Here is a 25,086-nt window from a genome sequence, read left to right as displayed (position 1 = left end):
CAGGAATGACAATCGCGCATACTAACAAGACACAGACATCACATTACCAATTTCATCACCCAGCAATAAATGCCGATACCACCTTTAACTAAACTTAAATAAGTTTTTTTTTTAAGTTTATAATGTGTATTTGTTCATTATGTAATATTGATTAAAAACATAAAAAACCATGTAAGTAGTAATTCGAATTGTAATGTATTATAATAATAACTAGGTTGTCCTTTAGATAACCACCCAAATATTCGCAGCAGGTTTGATTCACACATTCCCAAAAATGTACTTAATTTTGAAATATGTTAACATGGCACTTTGAAACTAAACAAAATAATTAAATAATACATGAAACACAGGTCATAACAACAGTGTAAATTAATCACCAGTAGCTATTTAAATAAAGCTAATCCGAGGCAATTAAAATCGTAAGCAACCAATAAATAAAATCCATTAGGCATGTTGAACTTCTGAGCTTCTGACTATATATACATACTGCATAGAATTTAATCAGAAGTTGTTCTACACTAATCTAAAGAATTCTGTATCTTCACCTGGAATTTATCAAATGATGTCTAAATCACAAACAATTGAATAGATTTGTATCGTTTTTGCCATCTAATATATGGCATATTGTTCAATGTTTTATGTCGCTAAAGTACGGGGATAGTCAAATTTGAATCAAAAATTAAACGTTCAATTTTTGATTCAAATCAATAAAGTAATACTATAAACAACGCCGTTCAAATGTTACATAAACTCTTTTAACATATCATAAATATCTATTTCACATGGTAATAAAATTAGTAACCAGTTTTTTGTTTATAATCACATTCACTAGTGAAGTGAAGTCTATCTTTAACTACTTAATTGGTCCATAATTTGGTAAATTAAAGACGCGGCAGCTCTCTTATCAGATTAAATGTTAATATTCATAATTACATAGTCAAACCTGTTTCAAGTATATTTAAATCGCAATATCGGATAAAGACGTAATTTACATTCAATTAACATAAAATATTGTATAATCATTAGTTTCAATTTGTTGTCGAGTCGAATAGAACTTCGTGTTCCGGAACTCTATAAGTGACATGTTTTCATATATTTTTTATGTTAATTTAGTTTTGATATTGTACTAGATTAGTGCAACAAAACAAAGAGTTCTGGTTTATTATACTTATTTAAATATAGTGTATGAATGAAATATAAGGTGATTATTAACCTAGTTATAGCGGACAATAAAAAATAAAATTAACAGCTGAGTGGTAAGAACTATAATTATGCCGTTGGTTTAGTGGCTATAAACATTCCGGCGGAATAGTAGTGTAATAGCAGTAAAAGCGACGTGTTTGCGTTTCGGATATATCGTGACTTGATATAATAACGATTCCATTAATTTTTCAATGTAGACTACGTGTAAATTTAACTAGAATTCCACTGCATGTTGTTCCAATTTTTGTTTCAGTTAATAAATCATTCACTGTGAATAGCAGGCATTTTAACTTGGTATCCACCGCTTCATTTAATTAGTTTTTATGAAAGTGGCTAAATTATCTAAGTGTGCCTTATTTTTTAAATGTCCTAATCTCCAATGCGACAACCAAACTCATGATAATCTGGACAGATATCTCTAATTCCCCTAAGGATTTAAAGCCCCTGGGAGCAGCTAGAATTCATTAGGCCTTAAAGATTCGTTTGTTCGATTTCTTCACTGTAAATTCGGACATTTCTTTCTATAAAAAGTACCTGTTGTTGTATGTCATCCTTGCTAGTGTTTCTCTTATTGCTGTCCTTTTCTGTTTTGATAGACGTAATCTTCTCGTTCTTGCTTGTCACTGCGTTCGTTTCCGGCTTTTGTTTGATGCCTTTTTTCTTGCTTTCTTTTTTGCCACTGCTCTCAGCATTGCTTTTAAGTGAATCTTTGATCCTCACTATGGTAACTTCTTTTAACTACACTCACGTATTAAAATAATTTCACTTTAAAACAGTCTTTGCACGTAAAATCTTGTTTGTATTTTTTTATTATCGTCACGTTATCACTTTCACAAGGTTTCTCACAGTAACAAAAACAAAGTAAACTTTGGTATTATGGTAACAGACAACAGACTTGTCACAATCCCTGTTTTATCACTGCAATCCTTGGACACTGAAATCCAGAGTACTGCATCCGGTGTCGCGTCGTGTTATAGGGCTTACGTCCCATACGGAATAAAAATAAAGCTCGTTCGCGAGAGGTGAGACAAAGAGCGTTGAAACTCATGAAACGTGTACGAAGTGCCCAGCGCACGGGGCGTAAATGCCGCGCGGCGGTCGTCGTCCGTAGAGACCAGAGACAGCCCCCCCCACACCTCGCGCACGCGCCGCCGCCCGCCCGCCCAACATACCGCCTTGACGAGCATTCCACACTACACATGTACAGCTTTATGCATACAATACACGACGACATGCTTGATTCTTTGTTATACAACAATTAATAATTTCTTAATAAACCTATATTTCAGTTTGATCTTACCATTCAATTTTTCAGTTAAACGAGATATGGGTTTGACATTAAATTACATACAAGTAAATATACAAGTGTACAATTTTGACGACCTCCGTGGCTTAATGGTCATCATGCCCGACTGCTACAGTGGAGGTCCCGGGTTCGAATCCCGGTCAGGTCAACATGAAAAATGATCTTTTTCAGATTGACCTGGGTCTTGGATGTTTATCTATATATGTATATGTTATAGAATATAGTATCGTTGAGTTAGTATCCCATAACACAAGTTTCGAACTTACTTTGGGGCTAACTCAATCTGTGTCATTTGTCCCTATTTATTTATTATTTATTTATTATTTATTATTAATTTCTTCGTAACAATACTATCCTCTGAAACTACCAGTCGGATTTGAAATAAAAAATTGTGTTTATAAATGTAATTATCATAACACAATTTAGGCTGGTCTACAAAAATTATCACGAGAGCAAAGCCGGGCACTGCTAAATATCATTGATGTATGTCAAAGAATCTCATACAATCATAGATGAAATCTGATATGTATCAGTATTCTGCTTCATGTATACAACAATATTTCCAGACATTTATCATATATTGGTATTAAAATTTAAGCTCATTGGGATGTAATAAATAATGACTGTCTGAGGCAGCTTAATTATGTTTATTAAATACCAATTAAAATGTCATGTGTAATGGGGGATATTTACTGTTCATTCCGAATAAATTCATTATCATTATTTATTCAGTAAATTATAATTTCAGTACTTACATAGTACAGTAGGATATTTGACGCTTCATCGTATTGGAATTTTTGAGTGGTTATCACACACATATATGATGATATGATGAAGGCAGGGTAATGATGTTATTTATCCATTTATTCTGGCAGTCCATCAAGACCTCTTTCAAGAAAAACGCGTAGACCATTAAGTTAAAAATATCAAATGCTCAAGTCAACGCGATCAAAAAATTTGAGACAGAGACAAGAGAGTCTGAACCTCTCGACGATATAGAATCATGAAATTTGGTATGAAGTAATATGAGATAAGAATTTTTCTTCCCATCACATGTTTACCTTTATTTGTAATTAATTTCATACAAAATGAGTGCAGACGCCCACAAGTTCCAAGTTTTGCTGGCTTTTGCCAAATTTTTTAAGATTAGTGCTTATGCGGCCATCTCAAAGCTCTATTTATTTCATTACAATGCTGCCACAAACCACCCAATTTCGTGTACCTACGTAAGTTTCTAGCAATAACACATACGCGAAAAGTCGTAAAACCAACATAAAACGATATATTTATATTCGTTTTATAACTTATTGCTTTACGACTACGATAAATGCAGCCGTTCTGTAGGGCAACCATTACCGGTTGAACACAGTAAACATGGCTCGTTTTGTAATTTCATCGCTAACAGCTAGCTCTTTGTATTGCTACTAAATCAATTATCCCACAAAGCCCAATATACTAGTCAATCACAAATATAATAATGAGAATTGTGGTTTTTCATAGATAATTAAATTGATGTCGCAGATATTTCATGCTATGATAAAATAGGATAAACTATTATGTAAGCAAAATTCGTGACAATGCTATTATTACATATTTGTCGTAATATTACAATTTATGACCGCATGAAGTTGCTAGAACCGACTCCACGATAAACCTACCTTTATATAAGTCTTATAAAATAAAAGAGAAGAATACAAAAGAGAGTAATAAAAGCGCTCCCCACACAAAATATTAATTTGGAATCATTTATTCGAAGGAAAAAATCGGATAAAAGACGACCCCTTATTTTAGAGGGAAAAACTGAAGCGAGGGATAAGCGAGATAAATCTCGGCTTGTCTTCGGTAACCGTACTATAAATGTAAAGAGCAATTTGTAAAATTTTCCCAGAGATGAGTGTTTATTTTGGCAAAGAATTGTGATATCACATAAAATATTAATGTACAATACCAAGGGGAAATTAAAATAACGAACACGAATCTTTTTGGATAAAATCTTTGTGTAAAAAACTGTTCAAAGAAGAACGACGAACGATTCTAGATTCGATTTTAAGAAGAAATTATGCGTTGGATGAACAGATTATCAGATTGATAACGCCTTACTGAATGCATTGCAATTTATAAACACATTTTTAGGCAGACATGAAATATTTTTTAATGTTCAAATCGATATTGATATCTAATAATATTTAATAACTTTATACAAACAAATTGGTTTCATCAATTGCGTCACATTAATAAACCAGTATATTCGCGAGTGCACTCAGTGAACTCAAATGAAAAGTGAGTGAACTCAAATTGTTATTGTAAGCTAACTGTTACTCTAGCTATGCATGAACCGCTGTTCTGCAATTTTTGAAACAATTTAAATATGTATCTAAAATTTTAATAAATTTAAACGCGCCAGTTTTCCCATTCAGAGGGTAAAAGTTTGTATTTTGTAAAATTGAAACGTCCCGAATGGCAGTGAGCCGGAAATTCGCCAGCGAGCGACAGCGCGCTGTTTATTTTTTCCTATCGTTTTCCCACTCTCGTCAGCAAAAGCAATAAAAATGAGTAGAGAAATGTTAAAAACTAATAAAAAAAATTCTACGTCGTAACGTAACGATGTTTGCAACCTATATATTTAGGGAGAGAGAGACAGTATAAAAGGACTTCTCATAAAAGGTTTTTAATTATGCCGTGGGTTTTGTTAGTTTAAAAGGTAGACTAGTTCTAATAGTAAATGTTAATATTAATTTCCAGCAGCAATTAGGCACCGCGGCGTGGGATAGAGGCAGCTCCCGACGTTGATTACGCAGATTGAAATCACTTCGCCCCTCGCAGCTTGTTAATGATGCAATAAAAACGACGCTTATCGATTTAGCCGCCCGTTAAGAACGCTCCAAGGCATTATAATTTATTATCCAAACAAAGTTGCGTTAGGCGATGTAAATGACTATAGTCGGCAGTGGCATTATGTAACGATAAGATTTGTTAACAGCCTGCCTGTGTAGTGACATAAGTAATTAACACTTACAATATAATATATAGTCCACTAGAGTGGTTTACAACGCACTAGAGTTCGACCATGATGAGCGTCTGCGATTCGTATTAGGGCAATAAATTGCGAAACTTGAATGTCAACATTTAAAATACTTATTGAAAGGATTTCGCCAGCATTTTATCGAACGAACAACAACGGGATGAATTTCAATTGAAAGGAGAAAATATTGTAAATCTGACAACGACAAAATTTATTTCAAGCCTCATTCAATTTGCGGAAAATTTATTGTTGGTTGAGGTTTTTTATGCCTCATATTAGTGTATGTAAATTTATATTAAAATTTTGTTTAACATACTAATATGGATAGACACACATACATATGGTATTAGGTATAGGGATGCAAAGCTTTCAGTTGAAGATACTACATACAGACAAGCACCATTTGACGTATATTTGTCTCGAAATGTACTTTAATTTTTTTTAACAAACATCCTGCTTATTAATATTTTCAAAGTATTAAAAAAATATCGTAAAGTTGTACATGACATAGTATCGCTTAAAAGAGAAAGCGACTACGACAGTAAAAATTTGAAAGTGTTACTTAGACAATGAAAGAGGACATGCATAACAAAGAGACAACGAGTAATGCACTAGTCATACAAACGAACATGCGACTTACGATTGTGCAGTTCGAATTACAATGAGAATATAGGCTACACATAACTGTAGGACAGGAGATAAAATATATTTTATTCGAGAATGAATCGTTAATTTATGAACTTTATATGCTTAATGTAATGTAAAGGTAGGTTTTATAATTCAGTATGGTTCGCATTGTGGCGGTTGCAATCAGTATTTGTGAGAAAGTGAGGGAGTGCGGAAAAGCGGAGAAGCGTCACCGGCACAAAGGATTGCTCGCAGCGCCGGATTTCTCTCAAAGCCGGAGTAATCTCGCTCAGCATGTGTTACGAACCACAATAAAAGTTTCAGTTGCTGTCTTATTTCATATCATGTCTGTTTCTTTTTCTTTTAGGTGTTCACGATTAATAAGCTTTGCGTGTGTTTTCTATAGTTTAAATGTTATAGTTAATTTGAATCCTATTTTTTATTTATTTTAACCTTAGAAAATACAAGCAGTAAAAGCATTATAGGTAGATTCCATGCATACAAGCACTATCAAACAGTCAACCTTCTCATATTTATGGGAAAGAAGTTTCTATGCTGTAAAACAATGCACATAACAAAGTTAATAAAATTACATGAAGAATGAATATTTATTGTATTATATAAGCGGATGGCGAGGCGGCGACAACACTAAGAGGGTGCAGAATTACGGATGCGAGGGAGATGCAGTCGAGGATGCAGCGAGAAGCGACATAAAATTTTCAACGACTGCACCGAGTATCTGACGGCATTATCTAGCCGTTTGCAAGTGCTCTAGCGCTTTTCATATCTTTTGAATAAAAATTCTCCAATGTTACATTGTTTCCATGTGGCTTTTTTCGACCATATGAAGTTTTATGGTGTTCTCTGCGGTTGTTTGCGTTTTGAAACTTGAAAAGAGTAGATAACTGTACATTCCATAACAATAAATATTAATAACTTTAAAGTACCTACTTACTCTCAGTTTGATAATATTGATATTACATATAACTTTTAAAAAGTAAATCCACATAGAGTTACGTTTACACAATGTATAGTACTGTAATAATTTCTATAAAGTATACTTATTTTAATCTTTAAATGTCTATAAATCGATTATGTCAATACACATACATATGTTATAATATAACGGAAATATTTTACAAAGCCCTACAAGTAGTCCTGGCGAAATGTGTAGTTATTGAAAATGTATTTCACAAATATTGGATATAATATTTGCGAGAATATTGTTTGAGAAAGGCCGCATATCGAGTGCTCAAAGGATATCAATGTATGTAAATAAAACAGACGTTCGCCGGAAAAATATATTTCCACAAAAGTGGAACACAGCGATGAAAGGTGGGTTCGTCTTCTGTGCAGGACTTCGTAATTTTAGAAGGAGAACTAAAAAGGAAACCGTAATAGCTTTATAACTCCGCGCAAAAAGAGTAATCAGAGCGTAATAGCGAGTGACAGCAAATATAGCGGCGGCGAACTGTTGGAGTTTGTGAGGCAAAATAGCGGGTTTGGAGAAGAGAGTGGGGACAGGGAGCACTGACAATCTCATTACAAATGTGAATAAATAATAGGTAAGCATTAAGGTCGCGTTTGCCTTAACGGGCGACTGCTGGAGCTGCCTTTGTTGTCGGCGCTGTTTACTGCGCCGGGATTCCGCCCGCCGCCGCAAGCCCAATTTATTCCGCTAATCGAGCGAGCCTCACCTTGCTTGGCTTAAATTAATTAACAACTACTAACCCTCGCCATATAAAATTTACAAATGATCCAAAAGCGAAGATAACGATCGGACCAACTCCTATCTGCAATGCAATCTGCTGCTGCTTAAAGGTGTTATAAGTAACCTACAATTTACAAATCAAGGGTTCAGATAAATATTTTATTACTAGATCGTAATAAAATATTTATTTGGGTTTTACAGGTTATTTGAATTCCAAAGAGATATTCTGTTTGCTTTTTAGTCAACTGAATCAACATGCATTCAGTCTGACTTCAAAGTGTAGCCGATGATATGTGCACGCCCACAGGCCAGGTGGACGGCCTGACATACCGAAGAACGTACTTGGTGAGTCTGCCAACTATGTATGTAGTTCCTGCATCGGTCAAAAGTACTCGTTGACATGTCGGTTATCTGTCATATGTCACGACAAGTTAATCAAAATACTCATACTATTTATGAAGTTAATTATATTTCCCATTTTAGGAATTCCACGCCATGCTTATATCGGACTGGGCGGTTCTTTCTGACGCATGTGGCGAGATTGGAACGCACCTTTTGGGTACCAGACGGCCGCAGAGGAAGAGTTAGACCAAAGAGGAGCGCGAGATGCCCATAAGCGAAAGCAAAGCCAAAAAAATGGTGCTGTATCCGCCCAATGATCTCCCATCGCAAGGGATGTAACGATTCTGCTGAATGATTTGTTAGAATCGTGTTTATTGCGTGTGCAATTATAAAAAGTAGGTAGATTCCGTGAAATGCAATAATCAATTGCATAGACGATTTACAGACATCAACTGATACTCACAGGCTGTTAACTTGCAACTATGTCGTCTACAAAGCGTTATTGCATAAGAGGATTCGGTCAAAGAGATGGAGAATTTCGACGCAAGCTTTGTACGGTAAATTGAATTGAATGTCATACATAACGCATTCCAGGCGTTCAAAGCAAGTGTAATTGCGATCCGGCGGCTCCATTTAAAATGTATCCGTGCAAATCTGCGCTAAACACGGTGATGTAGAGATGAGAGGCGACATGGGAACGCATCTCATCCAGCAGATGCCTGCCGACGTAGCGCACCCATCCACTCGTGTCGCGGAGCAGTGCAAGAGTTGGTCGTTTGCCAGCCGCTTTGTTTTATCGCTGTTGCGAACTTTTTGGCATCTAAACAATGTTTTCATTTAATGATATGGAAAAATCACACTGAATGGTTCAATGTATCATCGTTTATATATATTTTTTTTTAGAAATACACTCGACGGCGAAATCTTACTCTCTTACTCATAAATTGTTTATAGATAATTTGGTTATTTTCTTTATTCTCATTCAAACAACAACAAATAGATTATTATACCTTTACACAACGATTTAATAATTTGTTCCACAATCCCAGGAATTAGGTATTGTTTTGTTAATCAATTTAATAAATGTGTTATCATTTAAATCGATCTATCAATTAAGTCTACAATATGATGAAACAATATCTCACGAAAACATTATTCGAAACATGGTTCCCTTCTCATTTAAACAATGTTCTAATAAATTAAGGTTTCTGTTTAAAGTTGAAACTAATAATTTTAAACGTACTCAATCAAATTGGTAGGCTATTATTTTCGCAGACTTCGCTAATAAAATAATAACGTCGTAAAAACGAGCAACAAACCGAAAGAGATAAAGAGAGAATGTAATAAAAACACTGCAATTTTAGGGGTATTTTGTCGAGGTTATATCCATAAAGCGAGTGGTATGGGGTGGAAACCCGCCCACCCCCACCCGGCCCGCGGCAGGAAGCAATGAATAAACTCAACCGGGAGTTTCTACCTATTTTATTTAATTTCACAATGAAAACGATCATACCATCCTTCACCACTTAGTGGACTTGATTCATCAGATTTATTTTCGTTATTAATGGGTGGTTTGGTAAGGTTGCTTTAGACGACGATTTTTATTGTTATTAATAGTATTATTTACTTATATGTTTGTGAGATGGAACTAGGATAGAATATAACGCTTATAAACAAAAACTATGTTCGGAACGATTTTGTCTTGAACTTGAATCAATGAATTTTTAATGCTGAATCAAAGTTATTTAAGAGTTACTTAACTTAAACAATAAGGTACTTACTTACCTTTGTTAATATTGTGCCAATCTGAAGTATGAAATCAGGAGTAAAATATTCAGATACGAAGCCTGAGCTTGGAAAATATTTCCGCACAACATAAGAGCTGTAAAGCGCTGTAGAACAAAGGTATTAAAGCGAATTTCCAAGCTCTTTCGCTAGGAATACACAGGAAGCGACGCAGCGGCACCGCTAACTCATTTTGTTTGCTTCCCGTATAAAAATGTAGTTTGTTTCAGAGCGTTTGTCGAGGGCACATTCTTTAGCCGTTGTTATTAGTACATTTCTGTCAATCGAATTTGCTTAGTAAATGAATTGTTACTTGTTTTGTAACATTTATAAATTTGCCGAGGTATGCCCATAGTAAATCTGTAGTATAATTTGCTATTAAAGGAAGGTTCACGTATTTCCTTCATTATTACACTTAGCAGTCCGTATGTTATTGATAAATTTTCATAATGAATAGGCATTCCCATTTACATCGTTATCATAACCAAAATAGATAGATATACTGAGCGAAATGGCGAAGAGTAATGAGGCGTTGCATCGTCTCTTCGAGACGCAGTATAAAACAACAAAGTGGTCGACACATCTTGCAAGTGAGTGGAATAATCCGACACGACGAACACTAAAGTGCCGTAGAATACTACTTTAGGGCCCATATAAAATAATGATCTGTCTTCTTGCACGTTATTCGCATACGGTTTATGGCAGGTTATAAAATGGAATTAGAAAACTCGTATGGTGATTTTAGTGCTATTTGAGGGTACCAAACGATGGTAATCAGATAATGACATGAGATTGTTGATTAACATGTCTCACGGGACTAATAAAATAACAATAAACGGAAATGTGTTGAGGGTGCCGGCCGGCAGATATTAAAACGATAAGGGAGTGGTGATATTCATAAGGATTTTAATTTCACCCTTTATGGTAAAGAGGGAGCAAATTAATCTATCACGAAAACTCATTCAGTCATCTTACAAAATATGTTTATTAATATCATGTATTAACAATTTGAGAAGAAGCGTTTAATAAAGAATGAAAGAAGATGAATCCTGATAAACGATACACGCCACAGTCGCCCCGTTTCGATAGCAGAACAGTAAAAAGATAAACATAAGAGGTGAACAAAAAATATCTTCAATGAACTCGAGAGAATGTTCACTGGCAATAATGGCAATACAACACGGGCACTTGCGCCACTAACCACTAACCGGTTCTGCTCGCTCCGATATCCATTAAAAGCTCATTTTAATCTCTTTATGCGTTTTGAATACTAATTGAATTAGCGTAACCGTTCTAGTTACGTCCTTGTGTGGCTTTAAGCGAGCTAACCACTAAAGTTAATTAGGTACACGAGTGATACGCTGAACGAGCAATATAGGGAGATGTTGACAATAGGTATGTTTAATTAATTAATTAATTAATTAATTAATTAATTAATATTAATATAAGTGTAAAATAATAAGCAAGTGTTAAATTTATTTGCATTTATTACAATTTCAATTTATTATATATATTTATTACAATTTCAATTTATTATAAATACTGTTGGTTTGTCAATTGTCCATAAATCGTAGTAATACATTATACTTTATCAATGGCCAGAAACAGAGAGTAAATTATACACCGTGTGCACACGAACACCCATTACTGGACAAATTACTTATTTATTATGACGGGGAGTGAAGTGACGCGCGGCGGAGCGAATGCTCGACGTGAGTTGATATCCAATTAGTGTGGCTACTACGCCAACAACTGACACACAAGTCATAGTCGATGCTATAGTCTTGCTTGCTTCTTACAAGCCTACTACCTAACTAGTAGCTTGTAGAAGCGATTATGACCAAAGCTTTTGCTCATATTATTAGGTTTCATGTTAATTTATCATATTTGGTAGTGCAGATTTACGTAGACAATCTAGGCATTTATTATCTTACAAAGCGTATGTGTTCAATACTTTGTGTTCTTAGCTAAAGTATTCATTGTTTTTTAAAACAACACAATCTTTAACTCTGAATAAGATTGTTACTACCTACTCAATTTAGCACACGGAGAGAAGTGTACACAAAGGCTTAACTTCCTTAACTGCAGCAGATACGTGCTGACAGAGCGCTTTGTAAGTATCTGAAGTCTGGAGAATGAAGTATTCACCCCACATCGCAACGAGCAATTAATGGCAGAGTTCAGAGAGCTGCAGCCGCACGCCCGAACGACTCCGTCTTGCTTGTAATGGGGTGAATCTCTAAAGCAGTGTGAGTGAAGCGGTTCCGTATATTTGAACACCTGTCAGCCCCCTCATCTCTCTACGGGTCGCCTAACTTAGATTACTTTATAATAATCCCCGGTTTACTCCAGACGGAATATATAAATTGGCTGTTGTCGCGATGTTGGCGAATTTATTAATGGCCGCAGAACGGTGGGAAATCATGAAGTGGTGGTTTAAGTGCTTTATCAAGCTGTTGTCGCATGTTTGTTTACCGTATTTACCCATATTACTATAATCAAAGCAAAATTACTACAAAATAACGGCCTCGGAAACTTATAACCGTAGTTTCTCAAGCGATGCACGTTCACCCAGTAATATAAACACTTTATAATTTAATTCAAATGGAAAATAAGTGCAAAGTTCTGTAATACATAAAAAAATGTTTATTAATCTAACAAGAATTCTAGTTATAGCTATTCACTTTGTACCTACAAAAATAACATATATAATATCTCAATTGAATGATCTATAAATGATTACATGTTTTGAGTTACGGAATATGATTAGGGAATCTTCTTTAAAATTTGAGGTGTTAAAGTACCTGACAAGGTCTAATTTCTGAATAAATGATTTGACTTTGACATCGAAATCTGATCAGACTCTTATTTTAGAGTGAATAAAACCAACCAGCTAATAGGAAAACGTGCAATGATACTCGAGGCAATCGAAACTAAGAGGCAATCGGAAGTCGAAAAGTAATCAGGGAGGGATGGCACGCACGCCCGTCAACAACTTAGTAAGTACACCGGGGAAAATCGTTATCTCAGGCCTTCTTGGCGGCATTAGTTACACAACTTTAATTCCTTTAGGAAACATTAAATTAATAAAAGTGAATCAGTTTATTATATTAAACTTACATCAACATCGAAAATTTTATCATCTATCCATGCAAAATACGGATTGTATTCCCCAATATTATTCCCGTAAATCTCTCAAACGTATTTACACGAAAACGCTGTTTAAGAGGATGAAACAAAATGAACAAAGCCCACCGGCTCGTTGGGACTTGTATAAATTATGTATGGTATGTATGTCGGTGGGATCGTGTGGTGTTTCGTGTAACATTCCTGTGAACTTTGCGGGCAGCTAATTACGGGCGAACGGTCGGTCTGGGTCGCGCATACGATGTGCAAATAGCCGACTGGGCTAATCTGCATATCGCGTCGCATGCGCCACCCGCCCTACGTACAACACTCGCATACATAATAATAGAAATTATTTTAGTCTCCTGATCTATCGTTAGTTAATTATGCTTTTTTGATCTTGAGAGCCTTTATTTCTGATACGCTCGTTCATTAAGACTGCCGAGGATTGCGCTGAGCTTTTACTAGTTTTATTTTTTTCTGTGACAGTATATATAGCTCATTTAAATTATAATAATGTAATAAAACGTCTCATTTCTTTTTTGTAAATTAAAACTAACACGTTACCCTAATGCATTCACGTTAACATATATAATACTGGTATTAAGCTACATCAAAACAGAGGAGTTAAACGTGCTACGTATTCAAGCCGCGTTGACATGTGTTTATCAGTAGAGAACTTGGACCGCAGTCGAGCGTGGTGTGCAGTGCAGTGACAAACGGAATCGCAGAGTACATCCTGAGTGAGCTGCTGATCCGTTGAGAGATATCTCGACCTCGAGCGTCGAGTGCTAACACTCACCCGCCTACGGATAATTACGGCCCTTTGACGACGACGCTTTGTCCTACAGCGCTCCGAAAGTGGCAACAATGTTTTTAGCTTTCACAATGTTTGTGTCATATCCGGAAAGTGTTTGACTTTTACAGTCGGACACCAAAATCCATTACAGCATAATAGATGTTACAAAAGATTTAAATAATATAAAAAAGTTATATTTAAATACAGATGCATTTGTGGTTCTGTTTGCGCCGCTTTAAATTAGATATTATCCACGTCAAGCCGGTTAGAGCAGACGACAGAGTAATACGAATCTCTGAAGAAGTTTGCGAGCGAGTAAGCCTGCGGGCGGCGACGGGCCGAGGGGGTTGTGTTATTACGCCCTCTCGGCAACGCAAGGGGTTTCTACTCAGAGACGTACTGTTGCGCGAGATTAAGACGCTCCACACTTCGCTGTTAACGCTCTAGCTTCCGTTCTACTTGTTCTGAATAGGATCAAGTGTGCTCAGTTTCTAATAGACCAAGTTGGAAAAGAGTCTTCATATGAACACTAGATTTGTCTAAGAATGTATCCGCTTTTATCTGCGTGGAATATTGGTCATTCCTATCTCCAAAAAATCCTGTTTATCAATGAGATAGTGAAGCAGATAGTATTTTTATCATTACAAATAGATAAAAGAGTTCACTAACGACTATTATTTATATTCCTAATATCGAATTTACAAATATTTAAATTAAAACTCAGCCCAACACTGTTCAAAAGTAATCAATGTAGGAGACCTTCAGAACAAATTATCTGGTAGGTATGTTATACATAAAGTAAGAAAACATAGAATTTAACAAAGAGAAAAGATACTAAGTAATCATTAATTTCATGCTGTTACATTTCACCACTTCAGTTATAAATATAAGTGTCGAAGAAAAGCCAGATAAGACGACAGAGAAATAAGTTTAACCGAACGGTAGAAAGCATTATCATTGGCTGCGAGCAAGGAACAAAAGAAAATTGTGGAGAGCGAGCGTACCTCTCGTACGCTCGTACTTTATAGGCGCGTAAATATGTTTTATATCCCTCTACTGTCTGTTATACACTGGCGCGCCGCTACCCCATCCCCATCTCGGGCGCCCCCCGTCCGGAGGTTGCCTCGCTCTCGGAAATGCCGAGCTTTAATAAAACATATATTTTTCCGAGCGAGGAAAATACTGGGGAAACTCGCAATTTGTTCTTTCACTTTATGCTCGTTTACAAGACAAAAGTGGAACATTCTAGAAACATTATGTTAATCACATAGTTGTCGTTTATTATTATTCTACTCTATATATAAATATAAAAACTGAGTACAGTTCATTTGAAACGAAAAACATGATATAGGCGTTTTGATGGATGGATGCGTATGTTACTAGATGTGAGGTGAGAAGTCACAAAGCGTGTCGTGGGTGATGTAAGCGTTTGTGTTGTTGATCGGCGTAACTGTGACATTGTAGTAGTTAATGGTGTTGCGGGGACCCTTATCTCGCGTGCCACAACGTCGTCGTGGGTGCGGACGATTTATTGCGGTTCTCGTAGGTATGCCTCACTCGACCCGACGACTTTCGCTAATTATTACAAGCTTTTAATTCCTATCATAAATGTTTCATTTAACGTTTATATCTTGATACTGTCCGAGTTACCCTGCTTAATTTTAATAACTTACTTAAGTGGATTACAAAAGATTTATAATTAAATAGATAAGTAGATTTGTTCATAATTGGTAAATTTATTTACCGAAATGATTTTTTTTATTCAAAGGAAATGAGAGTAAAAAGATTTCCTTTTAAGAAATGAGCAAACGTTGAAAGATGATAAAATAGAGGTAGCGATTAAGATAATGTTGAAAACAAATTTATATTCCGATTCCTTAGAGTAGATTAAATTATTATTTTTTTGTTACTTCTAAACCAATTTCATGCAGAGTAATAAGTGACGTTTAGCAGAGCGAATTGTTTGGGAAGTTGACACGTTTTGGGACGGGATAGGATATCAGCGCACAGTAGCCGACATCCTGCCATAAAATATTATGCCAAACGAAAGAAGCTCTTTCAATTAACCGAGGCAAGTTTGTGTAAGGTAAATCCTGCCAAGAAGCGCCGCTATTGCAACTCCAGATAATAAAGCAGCCGCAAACTTTCTCTCTTTAAATTCCGGCAGGTAAAGTAAATTGCTAGCCTAGATTAACTTGTTGAAATATGCAAAACCACATTTATTACAACATAATCTATTCACAGTAGATATTTAATACTAACAAGGGCTTAGAGAGTGTACATAAAATATGGGTATAAATAACTTATGTCATGGCACAGCTATGATTCAAGAAATGGTTATAAGACGTAAAAAAATAACTTTCTGTATTTTTACAGACATAAATGTAATATTACTGTTCAAATATTAAAGAAAGAGAAACAAAGTTGGCCCTAAAAGGTTGATGTAAACCGATCAGTATTCATGAGCTTATTAATGTGCTCCGTTGTTCCCTCGCCTCATACCTTCCAATGTTGGAGGTACAGATTGCGCGCCTACCGCCCGGTCGCCAGTCACCACCCGCTCTAATCGACCAGAAATGATATGCTCACCTGATGAATGATGATGAGCATTTGCGCTACCCCCTCCACTTGTATCAATGTAATATATCAAATCAAACAACGTGTATAAATACTACATCTTAGTTACCCTTAAGTGACAGCTAAGAGACATTTATCGATATATTCCATTTAATTCTTAATAGATATTTGTATTTAATAAATTAATGGACATGCTCAATCCATAATAATTTTATGTGGATAACGAGTTACTTTAGTTACTATTTCTAAAATAAAATTAATTCAGTTTGTTGCAAGTATTTCGTAATCCAGTTTTATCATGAATAATATTCAAATATAGAGTACAGAAATGTGCAAATGCAATGGCACGCGTATGTGACATATATATATATATATATATATATATATATATATATATATATATATATATATATATATATATATATATATATATATATATATATATATAAAAATATAAATACCTAGGTATGGATTGGATTACAGTGAGCATTTTGGTTGGTTGCCGTAAGCTATAACTTAGTGAATTGTCCGAGGAATATATATATATATATATATATATATAAATATAAATACCTAGGTATGGATTGGATTACAGTGAGCATTTTGGTTGGTTGCCGTAAGCTATAACTTAGTGAATTGTCCGAGGCGGGCAGGCTCGCTCTGCCGGTTGCCGACTGCCGTTACTGCTAAGCTAATAACAGAGTTTACCCGGCACAGAGTTTGTTGAGATTCGTGCTCCAACTATACATAACTACCTCTGTTTTCAGGCCACAAGATCAATTTGCAATATGCAAACCGAGTGGCATTATTATCCTACCATAAAGCCTGAGCATAAAATAGGATCTAATTTTGTCAGCGCATTAAATTTAATGGATTGGGTGCTTATATTTTTTATTATCACAACATTAATTGAGAGTAATACATATCACAAAGCGGATTTAGTTAAGATAATTGTTACTAATATAGTCCTAGTATAGCGATTTCCAAGAAGCAACCTTTTTGCGCAATTTATTCAAACTATTATTTTTAGATATGCGTGATACCTTTTGTACTTATAATTATCACTATATAAAACAAAGTAGCTTCCTCATGTCTGTCTGTCCCTATGTATTTAGATATTTATGCGGGTTTTTTAAATAGCTATAGTGTGATTTCTGAGGAAGGTTTAGATGTATAATTTATTATGGTATTACCCGAGCGAAGCCGGCACGGGCCGCTAGTAAATTATAAAACAAAGTTATATGCCGCGTCTGCCTGTCTATTCACAAGAAATTCAAAAATTACTGCACGGATTTTATGCGATATTCACCAATAGATAGTGTGGTTCCTGAGAATTGTTTAGGTGTATAATTTATTAAGTTTTTTTACACCAAGCCGGCACGGGCCGCTAGTGTATACTAAATAACTCATGTGTGCAACAAAGTATTGTTGTATTGAATTGTTATTATAACTTCAGGCTATTTCAGAAATAATATTACTTATTTCAGTATAAGAATACATTTTGATTTTTGTGTGAAAGAGTTGCTACAATCAATTCTTCGATAAAAATATCTAAGCCTTGCTAATTTTACGCATTACAAAATAAAGAAAACAAACAAATTAAGCAAAACTAACTGTTCTACGTTAAAGCGCATAATTAACGTTTGTTTGTGGCAAGAGAAATCAATGTGAAACACTGCAAGTTGACGTTGTCAGAAGCGGGGCTACAGAAGCGTCTACGTAATTAGCCAAAAGCGACTGGATTTGCATATCAAAGTGGAGGCATAATTGAACCCGGAGAGCAAATAGCCCAAGTGAAATAGGATCGAGTTAGTGGCGTGGCGCAGAGATGAATCTAGCGTGCAATACCTGGCCATGGAAACGCTTCTGCTCCGCTCTTACACCCGAAATAAGCGATTCACTCTTGCCTCTAATATCTTGCGGGGTAATTTAATTAATCTATTACCAGCACAACAACATAGCTGAAACTGATTTCCTCTCAGATATCAATTTATCGACATTATTGTGCCACTCAACATCATAACTCGATTAACGATTAATATGTTTAACAACAGGGTTATAGATGATCCAAATTGTTAATCAATGTTTATTATGGCCATAAAAAATCTAGGTATATTATAAACCTAACTCTTCGGCAAAGACTTCGGTTCTTATAAGATCTGTTGAAAAATTTGCAAAGTAAATGTAATTCTGACATTGTTATATAACATCTCTACATTATATTGCACATATTGAAATCCCTGCAAATAAAAGTCTTTGCGTTTCTAATTTTTTGAATTGGATTTTAAATTAAACGTACTACACGTTAAAATCTTCACTCATTTAAAATGCTATTCTATTCAGCATAACGGGATGGATTGCTTAATAAAATACTTTCATACTTAACGTTCTCTCAGTGGGGAAATTGAGAGAGATAGGGTGGGGTGTTTCGGACGGAGGGAAGTCGGCAGCGAAGCGGCCAGATAATTAGATTAAGAGGAACGTGGACGAGCTCGGGTTGCGGCCGCCTTTGAACAATGCTATCAGTCTTTAAACCTTTCGGATTTGCACGACTGCTGCTGCTGATTGTACTTAAGTTTGCTTTTAGCTTCAAGTCCTTTTTAAATCACACTACATTTTTCGCATTTCTTTTCATAGAAATTTGATTTAAATTATTTGTCGTGGATTTATAATGCTTTCGACATTAGGGTCAAAAATGTCCCATAATTTAACACAATCATGATATAATTTATGTAAGTCAAGTTCAAAGAGCTTCCATATTTTAATCTAATAGATTCACAGCCGCCGCTGAGCTACAGCAAGCAGCGCCAAAGGCGGTGTAATGTATTTAATTACGGGTACTTCCAGACTGCGCCAATCTAGTAATTATGAAACAGAGCAACGACGACGCGTAATCAGCAGCCTTAGCACCATACGAGAGCGCTCGAACTTTGGCTGCTTTTCACATAATTTCACAACCTGTTGACGACGCTGTCAAATTAAATCCATGTGACATGTACAGTAGAATACACTATGAGGAAAGTACATAACATGAAACGTAATAAAACCTGAAAGAAACCAGTAGGGTTTCATCAACTTTGTGATAGTAACAAGCTAATAGTGCGAATTTCTAATCAGATTCGTGCAGCTCATTTCCATAAATAGAATGACAACGATACCAGCCGATTTCTGCGATCAACCAATCTGGAAGACAAGTCTACGAGTACCATTTGATTTAGGTAGCGACATCGATATTTTGCCTCTATTGTATAGAATATCATTTTATAGGAAATAATTCGCGTTCAGTGATATTGTATAATATGTTGTATGGTTTGCGTTGTGATAAATAATCTTATGAAAAAAAAGCAATTATATTATGAAATAGAAATTGAAACAAATAGTTTTGCTGGTCGAGTTAAACAATCCAATTAGAAACTAGGCTGAAGGACTAACTAAACAATTTGTAAACAGGTGTAGAGGACAGTGTCTCGCCCCGCGAGATTAATCACTGCAGCGAGTTCGTCGGTAATAAACCGGGAACGAACAACTTCGCCACTTACATTACACGGACATTTATTTCCAACGCTCTGTTTCAACTTTTACAAAGTTCCTCTCCAAGAAGCGAGGAGTTGAATACTTCAAATTAATTTACGCGACTGGCATCGTCTATTTTTTGAAACACACAAATAACGCACATTTTAGATATATAAATAGCGTATAAAAACTTACTTTTGTAAGTTTATCACCTATTAACAGACATCAAACATAATTGTAGCTTTGTACACGGTAATATAGGTTCGTAAATGTTGCAATTTGGAAAGATAATAATATCACTTACCTTATCGTCGTCGCCTTCACTATCACACTGCAAAAGGAGAAAGTTGTATATTAACAATCAGAATTTGTGTAAATATATATTTTAAGACGGTAAAGACAGAAAAACCGAATTATATTTACTCTGATTATCAATTCTACGGAATTCATTATGGCGTAATTTTTCGACATTTCAGATAAGAAAAACCTACGGATTTTTTCGAAATAGCAAAAATTTTAATTTGATCAAATTAACAAGAGTTTACTTGCTTTTTTTTCATTTTTCAGTTAATTTTTTCAAAAATAAGAATTTCCATTTCAAAAGTACAGATGAATGATCATCATGTACATTTGCGAAATGTAAAAAAACGGTACTGCACCATATATCTTCAGTCAGTGAAAATCAGGTATATATATAATAAAAAAATATTAATTAATATTATATATATTACTATTATAAAACTACTATTATTGATATAAAATATTCTCCATTCTCAGTTCGGCTGTTTGAAAATTGGCAACATTTATGAAATGACAGAATTCCGTGGAATTAAAAATCCGATTTTGATAGGATACATGCATGAAACTAAAAAACGAACAGGATCAACGTTAAACCTATAACGAGAATTGCTGCGATTTTTCATGTTAGATAGAGAACAGCTACACTTAACACTTGTGAAGTGTATTTTGGCATTGACAATGACAAGTCTTCTATAGCATGACATGACTAATGCAACGTGGTAACGGGTAGTTTATTTATCGAAAGAGCTATGCCTGCATCTGTTCTGAGCTTATTTGAATTACGATGAAATCGCATTGCATGAGCATTTGAGCAAGGAGAGTGAAATGTGTAATAATAATAAAATATGAGATAATATTGAATATGTCTTATACTCCGTTTCCATATATATAAGACTCAGATAAATAGTAATGGATAAAGAGCCTATAAGCCACTTCGAAGTCTGCTGTAGTATATTTTTTAACAAGGCTTTTCATCGCAAATGCAATTTATTTGTACTGATGAACATGCAAATGAATGAAACTTATCGTATATGAATTGGATGCATGTAATATACATACATAAGTTGAGCTACACGACACGACAGTAAGTTGAGCTGAGCCTTTAAAAAGTTGTCATATCGAAGCCAGAATGCCACACACAAGTATCAATTTGTTAGAGTTATCACGCACAGCTCGTTTGCATTTACAATACAGTTATCATTTTATCATTTCTCATCAGAACTTTTCGAGTAAACGAATCACGAACTTGTTATTTAAGGTAGTAGTAGTAGAATAAAAAAATATATTTTCTTCGCGAACAAATTTTATTATATTCCACACTATAAGACAAGTAAAAAAACTCAAAGAATTCCAATTCAGATGGGAGAAGAAGACTATCATCGTAACATAAATCGACGAATACGTTAGGTGATATTTACGAGGCAAGTTCGCGCCGAGGGAAACAACAAGGGATCAGACTGAGATATTACAATTTCAAATAAATACAGAACATGAAGTATTCAAGACGGGAGCAGGTAATGTTATGTAGTACGGTGCGGCACCGCCTCGACAAATCCCGTGATTTAGCTGCGATACGCGCCGAATATCGAACAGGGACTATGTGTGTTGCGTGATCAGAGTAAATTTGCAAACGGTAATCGAAAATTATGGCTATTATGACTTACACAACTTTCCGAGGACTAATGTTTGACTTACTTCTATTTGATTTAACATTTAAGGAGGAAGGTGAGCATGCATAAAATCTAGACAAAGACAACAATGAGGATACTTACGATATAGCCTTTTCCGGAACTACAGCGGCTACTGGCCTGTAGGCAGGAGAAAGAAAGCGAACATGTGAGTGGAGTGGAATGATTGGGGGTGGTGAAGTCTATTCCGTCTCGCCCTCAATACCTAAATGGACTGCAGCACTGAAGTTGGTCCGAAAATATTTACGATTTACAAATAATGTTCTAATTGCAGAATTTTATGTTACCTACGACATACCACATTAAATTCAGGTTGCAGGTGAGACGGGATTAAATAGCAACGAAATAGAAGACACAATGTACAATTTATTTTACAATCTAACAGTCAATACGAACACGACATTGAGTGAAATGATTTTGCTCAAGCATGCACTTTGGTGTTTAGCATCTAATTAAAAACTTCAGCCGGCACCAGACTTCAGTGGAATGCGGAATCAAAATAATTTATTTCAGTTTTTATGTAAGGCAAATCATAACTATTGTAAAAAGGCATCTGCTGAAGATTCTGGGCTGGTATAAGTAATTAAACATTTTTTGAAGGATCGATAAGTCGCAATTGGATGTGCTAAAAGAACTTAATTTTTCAAATGGTATACGTGTATTTAAAAAGACACTTACGTCACTAAGACGATCTCGTGAGGAATCAGGATCGCGAGGTGCGACTGAACTGCCTGTGAGCCGTTCTGATGCCCGTCCACTGTCATCCGACGTACCAGCGTCTTGAAGCAGCGTAATACCCTATAAAGTAAACAAATATAATTGTTTCAATTTGACAATAGTAAATTATAGTATTATCGCTTCGCCCCGCGGCTTCCAGTGGTAACTTCGGGATAAAAAGTACCCTATGTGTTATTCCAGGTTATATTCTACCCGCGTATTAAATTTCATAACAATATCTCCAGGATTTTTGCGTGAAAGAGGAACAAACTTACATATATCCTTATAAACTTTCGCATTTAAAATATTAGTAGGATTTGCTTGCACTTTGCACCAAGTTTCATGTATGTGTGTGATATGTTCAAATACACAAACCAAATTGAACAAGTTACAATTCGTATAAGTTCAAACATGTTCAATTGTTATACAACATTACGAATGTCTGAGAATGTTCAGATTATTCAGTCTCGTAAAATTGAGCAGTAACTAGGATATAAGAAAACTTGATAAAGCGGCTTGAAGAGGGCGGCATAACAGCGGACCCATAACGTAACTTGCCCGAGACCCGACAATAAAAAGAGTATTCCATTTATCACATTTCGCGTCTATTTTACGGTAGGGTTCGAAAGGCGCGCTCAAGCAGGGGAAGCGACTGATGCTCAGCGACGAGCGCTCTTCGGGACGCTAAAAGAAAATAAAACGAGTATAACTTCTCTGTAAATGGATAACTCCCCGACCGCCCTCACTCAATGAACTTCCACGCTATTATTACTTGAGAGAAGTTCGCATCCAATTTGAAATCAAATGAATTTAATAACAAGTTTAATTGGCTACATGTTGTATCTTCTTATGATAATAATGTTTTGATCACTAAATTATTATATTTACCTAATTGTCATCAATGGTTATTGATGAACAGAGTTGTAACAATTGCTACTTTATTATACATGAATTTCTGATGTTTTAATTGTTTAGAATTAAAAGTGAATTGAAGGACTCTTTGTATAAATGTTCTTAGATATTTTTATAAAATAACAGCAAATGTATCTTCATGGTTGATTTGAAATTGAAATTCTAGTAGAATCCTACGACTACGAGCGGAGGCCATTACTCGCGGCCGGTTCAGGTAAGTATATAAATGTTGTCGGTTCCGGGAGTGGTCATCGACCGGAACGAAATCTCAAAAAGAGCTGTATCTTCATTGTTACATTGCTAAATTGTTATTTGTTGTACATGTAGATGATGTAATAAATTAAGTAAAATAATAGTTCAGCTTTTAAAAATCATAAAAGGAAATGTAGAGTTGTTAAGTATTCTTCTTTAATTGTATGTGTGCATGTTCTTCACCTTGTTGTAGTTTGTTTATTAAACCTTGATGTTATTTGCCAATTCCAAATAGTCAATCGAAAGATATAACACATTTTTAACTATACGACATACAGTTTATGCGCGATTAGGTCCCCAATTCTATTAAAAGGGATTGCTTTCCGCCACTACATTAGATAAACGAGTCGCGTAGAGTCGCACACATCAATTTAATCCGTCCCGCGTAGGCGAGCAAGGTCCTTTAATCCCGGTCGGGTTGTCGTGTGGGGTTGTAACGCAGGATGTTACCACATAATTACTTTCGCTCATTACAGTTCGCCCCAATTATAATGGACTTTTGTGCGACTTTCCCGCTAAAGTAGGTAACGCTTGGACAGGACGCTTGCTAATGGGCTTTGTTGACAATAGAACAGAACATATACAGTTTGCGAGGCACATTCATATTCTCCTGCTATATTAGACTAAATAAGCAATTGAAATATTTATTGGCTGTAGAAGATAAGAGAGAACATTCAGATAATTCTTGTAATAGTATTGTTAATGGTTAAGTTAGATAGTGTACTAATTAAAATGAAATTAAAAAAATCATCATAGGTATAATTTGCTGCGTAATTGGCATAAATAAATAGGATGTGTTCGCTGTAATGTAAATTCGGGAGGATGTTTCGTCGGGAAAAGATAATGTCACGGAGCCATTTAATGGTTTATGCTAGATCACTAAATCGTATAAAAATTACAATTTTGTTAACTGTACAATTGGTCGAACCAGTGAATCGTTTCTTTATGACAATAGTGGGTTGGTTTGCGGCCGACAACTGGAAGCAGTCGTGCCCGACCGGCGACGCAACCGCTAATTGAAACAACGACCGCGGCTCTACATTACTTATTCATGAGAAGTCCATATGGCGATAAAACGTGACCAACCAGATAAATCATTCAATTAAATTTTTCATGAACATTTGGTACATATAGAACACAGCGAACGCCGTGTGTGCGGCAAAGGAAACCCAAAAGTCTATCACACTACTCTTCGCTACATTTAAC

At 35.4% G+C, this 25,086-nt stretch overlaps 1 protein-coding gene across 6 annotated transcripts in view; it reads right to left on the bottom strand.

Moving 5' to 3' along the window:
* LOC128674533 (fibrosin-1-like protein) overlaps positions 1-25,086 on the bottom strand; it is a 55,697-nt gene that overhangs the window by 13,681 nt on the left and 16,930 nt on the right. For 4 of the 6 annotated variants that reach the window (XM_053753117.1, XM_053753120.1, XM_053753121.2 and 1 more), the window contains exons 3-5: positions 22,678-22,797; positions 22,084-22,119; positions 20,316-20,342 (exon numbers count right to left, since the gene is read on the bottom strand). In XM_053753117.1, coding sequence (XP_053609092.1) covers positions 20,316-20,342; positions 22,084-22,119; positions 22,678-22,797 — 183 coding nt within the window. Of the gene's footprint in view, positions 1-1,737; positions 2,290-20,315; positions 20,343-22,083; positions 22,120-22,677; positions 22,798-25,086 lie in introns of those variants that run through there. The other 2 variants (XM_053753119.1, XM_064436302.1) reach the window with 2 other exon arrangements.

Source organism: Plodia interpunctella, chromosome 13, assembly GCF_027563975.2.
Source record: "Plodia interpunctella isolate USDA-ARS_2022_Savannah chromosome 13, ilPloInte3.2, whole genome shotgun sequence".
Classification (NCBI taxonomy): domain Eukaryota; kingdom Metazoa; phylum Arthropoda; class Insecta; order Lepidoptera; family Pyralidae; genus Plodia; species Plodia interpunctella.
Note: the sequence above shows the minus strand (reverse complement) of the source record. Positions and strands in the feature narration are given on the sequence as shown.